The sequence below is a fragment of the Toxorhynchites rutilus genome, chromosome 1, assembly GCF_029784135.1.
Source record: "Toxorhynchites rutilus septentrionalis strain SRP chromosome 1, ASM2978413v1, whole genome shotgun sequence".
Taxonomy (NCBI): domain Eukaryota; kingdom Metazoa; phylum Arthropoda; class Insecta; order Diptera; family Culicidae; genus Toxorhynchites; species Toxorhynchites rutilus.
The window spans coordinates 181,641,872-181,650,688 of record NC_073744.1 but is presented as its reverse complement, the minus strand read 5'-3'; the positions used below and the strand labels follow the sequence as shown (position 1 = coordinate 181,650,688).

The window sequence follows — 8,817 nt, the reverse complement described above, 5'->3', positions numbered from 1 at the left end:
TAATTATTTTACATATCCGGTCTTCGCCCGAAGAAAGATATACTCTGTTTCTGGTGGAATTTGGAATGGATTCTGTTTTATAATTACAACCAAGCAACCTGTTACTCACATGTATGGCTCACAACAGTTATCGACGAGGAAGCAAACATGTTCTGGGAGGATAGAATATTTAAGCTGTGTGAAAGATGGCGAAAGATTGTGGAACAGAACTATGGATATAAAATTAAATTATAATGCTTCGATTGAACATTCTGTTTTTGTTACCCTAAAATCGACATCAACTTGTCGAACAACCCATTATGAGCTATCCTGATTTATCCTGATTTTTATTTTCATTCTTCCTGATTATTTTTAAATTTTAGTTGGCAATCCTGTTTACAACCGATAATCATTATACAAATCAAAAATTTAAACAAAGTTGCCCTTGCCCTCAGGGCTGAGAAATTGATAGAATTGGCTTTCAAACAAGTTGGATACACAGTAGCAGCCATTTAGGCGTAAGAGTTTTCTATCTGTTCTTCCATTATCCAGTTTGACCGGACAGCGGAGACAGTTGATTGATCATTGTTGAGTTATTTATAGAACAGCAGCCCGATATGTCTTGCAGAGCAGAGCAGTTGTATGGACGAATCGATCATATTTCGATCGTGGATCGATCTCCATCGCTGATGATTGTTGCGTGGACGTAGTTATTCTGTAACAACACAAAGATGGTCAATGAGGGCCCTGAGTTTCGAACTCACGATCGATCGCTTACTAAGCGAACGCACAACCAATGTGGCTACGGAGGCCCCCCGTACTAACTGCTACTTGCCATTATTTTTATTTTCTAACTTTTAGTATATTAGGCGTCGTGGACAAACTACATAACGCTAAAAATGCGAATTTTTGGAAAAGAGGAAAGCAGATCGACAGTGAATGCATTGTTGATTTTTTAAAAAACTTTGATGTTATTTAACTCAATTGATTATAGATAACTTTACTATGGTACCACGCTTGAAGTTGAATCTACATTGAACCTGATCTGACGAGCGAATGTTATAAAAAATCTTATTACACTGACTATGACTTCAATTCATATGTACACATCATACAAGGTAATGTTGTTCCTCGGACATATTTCTTATATTTGTCAAATATTCTGGTTATATGAAATTATATAGCACTTTTTGGAAATGCCTTCAAATATTTGTGAAAATAATTCGGAACTTTCATTCTGAAAAATCTGAAAAGTAATCGACTGAATAGATTTGCAACGATCATACATATTAATAAATAAGTTTGGTAGAGCTTTGTATTAGGAGAATTTAATTCAATGTAACCAATATACAGGGTTTTCCAACTTTAAATTCCGAAAGTAAATTGAAATAAAACACACTTAGAATTCGAATTTCGATGAAACTTTTATTTCAAATTAAAGTTTGGTTTATGCCATTTTGTGTGAAATACAACATCATTCAAATGTCCACCTAGGGCTTCCTCGCACACCTTGATCCGAAACAGGTAATTTTCGATGACTTTTCGACACATATGGGGCGGTATCTCGGTCATAACTTCACGAATGTTGTCTTTCAAATGTTCAAGAGTTTGCGGAGAGTTGGCATAGACACGGTCTTTCGCATAACCCCACAAAAAAAAGTCTAGCGGGTTCAAATCGCATGATCTGGACGGCCAATTGGCATCACCAAAACGCGAAATTATGCGTCCCTCAAATTTCGTTCGCAATATGGCCATGTTCGGTCGTGTTGTGTGGCACGTCGCGCCGTCCTGCTGAAACCACATGTCATCCGTATCTATATCTTCAATTTGTGGCAAAAAAAAATCGGTTAACATGCGGCCATAGCGTTCACCATTCACAGTTACCGTCTCGCCACCCTCATTTTCAAAGAAATACGGCCCGATGACTCCACCAGGCCATAATGCGCACCAAACAGTGACTTTTGGCGGATGCAATGGCCTCTCAACAATCACGTGTGGATTTTCTGAGCCCCATTTACGAAAATTTTGGGTGTTCACATAGCCACCGAGCTCGAAATGTGCCTCATCGCTGAAGAAAATTTGATGCGAAAATTCAGCATTTTGCTGCTGTTGTTCGTTCACCCAATCGACGTATGCCCGACGCATTCCATGGTCACCACGCTCTAATTTTTGTACCAGTTGGACTTTATATGGATGTAGGTGCAAGTCCAAATGCAAAATTCGCCACAATGATGTGTTTGACAAGCCCGATTGTTGAGCACGCCGTGGAATCGAAACATTCGGGTCATCCTCCACACTGGCAGCAACAGCAGCAATATTTTCGGCCGAACGCACATTACGATGATACACAGGATTCACAATATCCGCTACGGATCCAGTTTGTTCGAATTTACGCACTACATTAGCGATTGTGTGCTCTGTAGGCCGTTCATGACGACCAAAATCCGTCCGTAATGCTCGAAAAACATTTGCCGTTTTTTCATCATTTTTATAGTATAATTTAACAAAATTAACACGTTGTGCGGTGCTAAAACGATCCATATTGAAAAATGGCAGACATTCAACTAACGATATGACGCTTTGGTTGACAGCTATGTCAAACGGTTGTCAGCGCAGGGCTGTGCTTGTGTTGGAATTGGTGCTTTCAAAACATATAGTGTTAAGCTGAAAAAAACATGGGCTGATATAATTGATGTTGATTTACACAATAGTAACTAATCCTTCATTCAATGCAGCAGTCTTTACATTTCACTACTTGAAAAAGGTCTTGGAATGTTCCTACGTGACGAGGAAACCACTCGGTTTAATATCGGATCAATATAATCTGCTTTGACGGGATATCCGTCGATCGTTATTTCACTAATCAGCTAACTATAACTAACTATATGATTATGAGGAAGTATTGAGCCTGTTAGCTCCCGGGAAAGAGGGGCAATTCGACGTTCAACTCAGTTGAATGCACTGCGTGCTAGATCATCTGTAGGAACTAATATTGCATCAAGATTCAACTGATTAAAATAAAGAATCGAAAATACCTATGACCTTTTTAAAACGAGGGTTTTTCCTAGGTCCACTATCTAGATTAATTGTAATTACTGACTTGATTATTCCTTGATACGGAATAACCTCGAATTCAGAAAGCTTGCACACCTTGTCAACCTTTTTAGAAATGAACCCATTAGAAAATGCGTTCGGAGAACAGTGCCTTCCTGAACGAATCGCAACGTACATTGGACCACTGTATTGAACTGCTTCAGCATTACCGAGGTGCCCTAACTTTATTTTGCATCCAGCGATAACAACCGGAATAAGCATATGTTTAGCCTCCACGTCAAAATCATGATTTTGTAGTTTAAGGCGATATTCGAAATGCATTAATCGGTGCCTACATACTGCCCATTACAACACGTACTTTATCATTTTGGCTCAGCTGCTCAAGCATATAGGAGCGCGTGAATTTATTTAGGAATAAAAATGGAATTTTGTGACGTAACGATCACGGCAACCCCCCGTCCCCCCTATGTCACATTAAGTAACGAAATCTTGATCCCCTCCCCCCCTACTCGCCTTACGTAATTTGTGCACGACGTCTTATCTGTATTCTTATTTTTTATCACAATGAAACCGTTTAACTTAAAAAGATTTTTTAACAATTTTTCTAGTTTTTAGTACATTATCTGTATCATTAGTATATTTCTCTGTAAGATAATTTTTTTCCATATTCTAGTGACTTTCAACACTTTTGTTGGTTCGTCACTTTACTTTCATTTTGGGAGAATGTCGGGAGTGAGAATTGATCTCGTGAGCTTTAGCGTGAGAGACACGGATGTTACCATTACGCCAGATCACCTCCCCTTCTCTGCAATAAAACCGTTGAACTTTTCTTTTAGTTTCAAGTTCTTACTTTATTTTTCTCGGAATATCTTCATTCTGTACTGTATTCTATTAGTCAAATCAATTCACTTAATACCAATATTGAGGGGATTGCAAAAAATGCATAGTCCACCATTTGTGACGACGACCTTTTTGAATTTATGTTGTTCATAATGTAGTGTGTTGTCCAAGTCAAGCTATCCAGCCATTTTTTGCAGCGGCCAAAATAAGTTTTTGAAGATCATGTAATACGCAGTTTTATAACGACAGTAGAGATAAAAGTGTGTTCCAAATTTCAGATCAATCGGTCAATAGGGACGGAGTAAATTTTTCATTAATGTGGAATAACTCTACAGACTTTCAAACATGCAGACAAACAGGTCAAACTGAATGAAACCATTTAAAAAAGTAATTGCTTAATTGAGGACAGCGGCCATCTTGGATTTACATTTTTCGTGATTTATTGTGTTCTACCAGTCGAGCACTTTCATTTGACCCCATATGATGGAGCTTTGAAAAAATATATATGGCGCCATCTTGTGGTGGCGGTTATTTTGGATTTGAATTTTTCATAAATAATTGTGTTCTATTAGTCAATCCGGTTTATTTATCATAAATAACTGTAAAACTGTAAATAACATTTGATACCCATATTGATGGGGTTTTGAGAAAATATGCAATCCGCCATTTTATAGCGGCCGCTATCTCGAATTTTCAAGATCATGGAATACGCAGTTTTCAATGACTGCAGAGATAAAGCTGTGTTCCAAATTTCAGATCAATCGGTCAACAGAAAGGGGGTCAAATTTACATTAATGTGGTAAAGCGCTACATACAAACATGTTACAAACACGTTACTGGTGAAGCTAAATAAAACCGTTTAAAAAGTAAGGTAGAAACAATAGTCTTACAATTAGCATAAAAGCCAGTAATGCACACCCCACTCATAAAGGAATAAAAAGAAAACGAAATGTTATTCTAACATGATTTTTTCATGTTTTTTCATATATTTTACAACTATATTATGACAATAATAATCAACATATTTTCAAAATATACGAAAGTTGTTTCTGAAAATCCTTTTTCTCTAATAGTAATAGTAATAGTGATTAATACTTGAGGTTTTGGTGGCAGCATTTCAATAAAAATGCACACTTACACGAACGTTCTGTTAAACGTCACCTTGCACAACTCCTACACGACATCGCTGGAACCGTCTTCGGGCGGATGGTACCCGTACTCTTGCAAGTAATCTACCGTATCGATCAGTTCGTGTGGTTCCAGCGTTTCAAACTCCGAGCCACGGGTGTAAGCTCGGATTATGGGATAATCAGGAACGTCCAATCTGGCACAAAACACTTCCTCGGCGGTACAATCTACCTGTCCCACTGCGATAGACCTGGAGAACCGCTCAGCTACGATTTCCGACAGTGCTTTCCAATGGGGCAGAAGCGCCAGGCAATACTCACACCTTTTTTTCGGATTGAACACAAATAACACATTGTTATGTCAATACATTAGGGTAGGACCTCATTCATCACTTACCATGGTGCGTAGAAAAGCACAAAATAATGCTGGGACGAGTTGATCTGCCGGTGGAAGCTTTCCACGTTCAATTTTGTTGACGACGCGAGGCCACTAAACTCATCGGTTGAGTCCAACTTGTTCAGGTGGACGTTGAAAGCACTTACTACTAGAACACTTGCAGCCACCACCACAATAACAAACCGAACACTCATGATGTATTCTGAATTCTTTAGAATCAAATCGAAACCCAAACAACACAATCCGCATTGGCGACGCGCAGTCTGCGTTGGCGGTGGATCTTCTTCTGCGACTGCTGCCGTTCGATCATCGATGGCGATCGCGCGGACCGTTCACATCGGTGAGCCAGATTTCACGTGCAGCCAGTGAAATGGATTCGAAATCCACCCGAAGACCGGGACCGAATGGACAAAATTGAATAATTTCCAAATTATCGGCCGATCTCACCCGGCGAAGTGCGCGCGGAAAGTGGCTGAGAAAAGAAGATGATATGCATAAGTTGTAGGCTGCTGCAGAGGTGGTGAGGTGCCACTCAAGTTCCACGGTGAAGCTTTCAATTTTTTTCGTCCCACCGTTTCGACCGAATGTGTATCTTTCGTTTTCGCTTGTCTGGGACGGAGAAGGGTGTCAATTTCGAGAAGAAGGCGGGAGATTCATGCAGCGATTATTTTTGATTTCTGATGGCGGTCAATGTGTTCTGGGAATGAGTTCGATACCGAAATCGTGTGTGTTCGTTGGGTGGATAGGTGGACTAGCTGCTAGTGGTTTCAATAATCATCGCATTTCCGTGACCATCCATCAAATGTGGGCTCATTACCATGCACATCTTTAATCGCTCGACGGTACTTACTATTGAGGGGTTAAATTAAGGTTCCCATTATTGCACTCTTTTTCATACGGTGCATGAAAAATATATAGATTCGTGAGATGTATTTCATTATTTTGTTTATTTTATCCAAATTGTGGCACACTGAACATAGTGGTTTATGTATAGTAGAAGCAAAAACAGTTCAAACCGGTTACACGCATACCTCGCTTTATGGCCATTATTCGTTCCATGAAACTTGGCCGCAAAGCGAAAAGCCGTATAAGGAATCAACTATTCTAATACAAATTCAATGGGATCGGTTCCAAATTTATTAAATATGTAACATGGTTTAACATGCAAAATGCACTTTATCTTTCCATTTCATTTAAATCAAAAATACATAAGAAACAACTTCATGTTACATAAAATAATAGGAGTACCGGTAAGTTTCTTCTTTTTTTTCAAAAATTAATGCTTTGTTCTGCAAAAATGGTTCAAAGATTGCTGATCGCTAGTCACAACTTTTTCCCCTCTTTCTGGCAATTCACGGAACCCTTTGCGGAAATAATTGGTCGGTTTGTCGGCTAGCCCCGAATCGATCCAATTTTTGACTTCATCAAAATTGCAGAAGTGCCGTGTTGCATCAATCGAAAAAGATAGTAATCGGACGGAGCAATGTCTGGAGAATACGTATGTTTTGATCGGTTTCGCGACATGTGGCCAAGCATTGTCGTGCTACAAAATAACTTTATCGTGTCTTTTCTCATATTGTGGCCATTTTTCCTTCAATGCACGGCTCAAACGCATCAATTGTCGTCGGTAGAGGTCACCCGTAATGGTTTCATTTGGTTTTGGCAGCTCACAGTACACCACACCCAGCATAACCTTCTGGGCGTGAATATCCCACGCGGCCATACGTTGCCCGACGTTTAGGATTGCCGTAATGGACCCACTTTTCATCGCCAGTAACGATTCGATGCATGCAAAAAAAAAAACCTTTCTTTTATGCCGTTCGCACGTGAAAAAATGGCGTTCGACGTCTCGTGGCTTCAATTCATACGGCACCCAATGAGCTATCTTTTGAATCATTCCCATTGCTTTTAAACGATCGGATATGGTTTGATGAGCTACTCCAAGTGTATCTGCAAGTTCTTGTTGCGTTTCTGAAGAATCTTGATCGAGTAAAGCCTCCAATTTTTCATCTTCAAACTTTTTAAACGGTCCGAAACGTTCTTCGTTTTCCCAGTCAAAATTACCACTTTGAAACCGTGTAAACCAAGTCTGACACGTTCGCTCAGTTGGAGCATGATCACCATAAACTTCCACCAAAATGCGATGACTTTCCGCAGCTTTTTTCTTCATATTGAAGTAATGAAGTAACACTCCCCGCAAAAACACGTACGTTGGTACGAAATTCGACATATTCGAAGTGGCAAACTATGTTGTTTACGCTTCAACTTGTTGACGTATACTGAAAAAGACGCGCAATTACAATAGCTTTCCAATTCACTAAAATAAAAATCAAATTACGCCATCTGTTGCAAAACCGAAGAAACTTACCGGTACACCTTATATGTTTATGTATACTTTTTTCAAAAAATCACAACTTTTGAACTACTGAACCGACTCAGATGAAAAATATTACGCTTGCAAAAAAATTGGATTTTGTTTTCGTAATTATTGTTTGTATTTGTTTTTTATAGTTTACATGATCGGGACCAATGGTGCTATTCATTTTGATATTTCTCCATGAAAGCTGAAATTTTTTTACATAGCGTATCCAAAATTCAGAAAAGTGCTATTTTTCGTTTTTGAGTTATGGTTTTTAAAAGTTAACAAGTTTTCAGTCGTCGTTCAATATTCCACTAGACTAGATCTCTGCAACTAGAATCCGATTTTGTTCCGCAAATTTGATAATTTTTAAAGAAGACTAGCTCATTGTCTTTAATTTTATAGTTCACAGTACACCACATCTGAATCACAAATTTTTCAAATTGTTCAAGAGAGTTTATGGAAAAAGTCATTTTTAGGAAAAAAAAAGAAAAGCAAAAAAGTTATTTTTTCGGACCATTCAAAATGGAAATGAACATCCTAATGAAAAAATAGAAAGTAAGGGTCTAATATTTAGCGACAAGGAACAAAACTTTTCACGAAAATCTGAGAACCACTATATCGGCTTGGCATGAAATGGATGTATATCTACATCGAAAATATTTTTTTTTGCCGTTATGGGAAATCATTTGAGGCCGTGAATCGAAAGCGTTCCTTCATTGAAGAGGGCCGTTAAATGCCGTATAAAGAGCGGCCGTAGAGCGAGGTAGTGGTGTATATTCATTCTATATCGATTCTCAGAAACCAACTGCAAAAAAAAACATGAAATTCGAAAAGCATGATAACATTTGCATTAAAAAATAGACTTTTTTCGGATGGTGATAAAAAACTAAAACAGATAATTGAGTTTGATGAATTTCCCATGGAAGGTACAGTAGAACCCCGATTATCCGCGGCATAGTCTGGCTAGGTCACCGTGGATCACGAAAATCGCGGATAACGCAATAAATGACTAAAAAAGAGATGCAAACGCAAAAAAAAAAGATATTTCAGCGTGATAA

The 8,817-nt window shown here is 38.6% G+C and overlaps 1 protein-coding gene across 1 annotated transcript; it reads right to left on the bottom strand.

Annotated features, from left to right (window-relative positions):
- Positions 1–4,927: 4,927 nt before the first annotated feature.
- Positions 4,928–5,648, bottom strand: LOC129763170 (thioredoxin domain-containing protein 5-like). Its single transcript, XM_055761982.1, has 2 exons — positions 5,398–5,648; positions 4,928–5,323 (listed from the first exon to the last, which is right to left on the bottom strand). Exons 1-2 carry the CDS (start codon positions 5,589–5,591, stop codon positions 5,047–5,049), a joined length of 471 nt encoding a protein of 156 aa, XP_055617957.1. The 5' UTR covers positions 5,592–5,648; the 3' UTR covers positions 4,928–5,046.
- Positions 5,649–8,817: the final 3,169 nt, after the last annotated feature.

What these genes read in the sequence shown, in the direction of transcription:
- LOC129763170 (XM_055761982.1), bottom strand. Translation starts at nt 5,591, where the DNA reads ATGAGTGTTCGGTTTGTTATTGTGGTGGTGGCTGCAAGTGTTCTAGTA. An exon ending in GTGCTTTTCTACGCACCATG is followed by an intron (nt 5,324 to 5,397) that starts GTAAGTGATGAA and finishes TCCGAAAAAAAG; the next exon opens with GTGTGAGTATTGCCTGGCGC.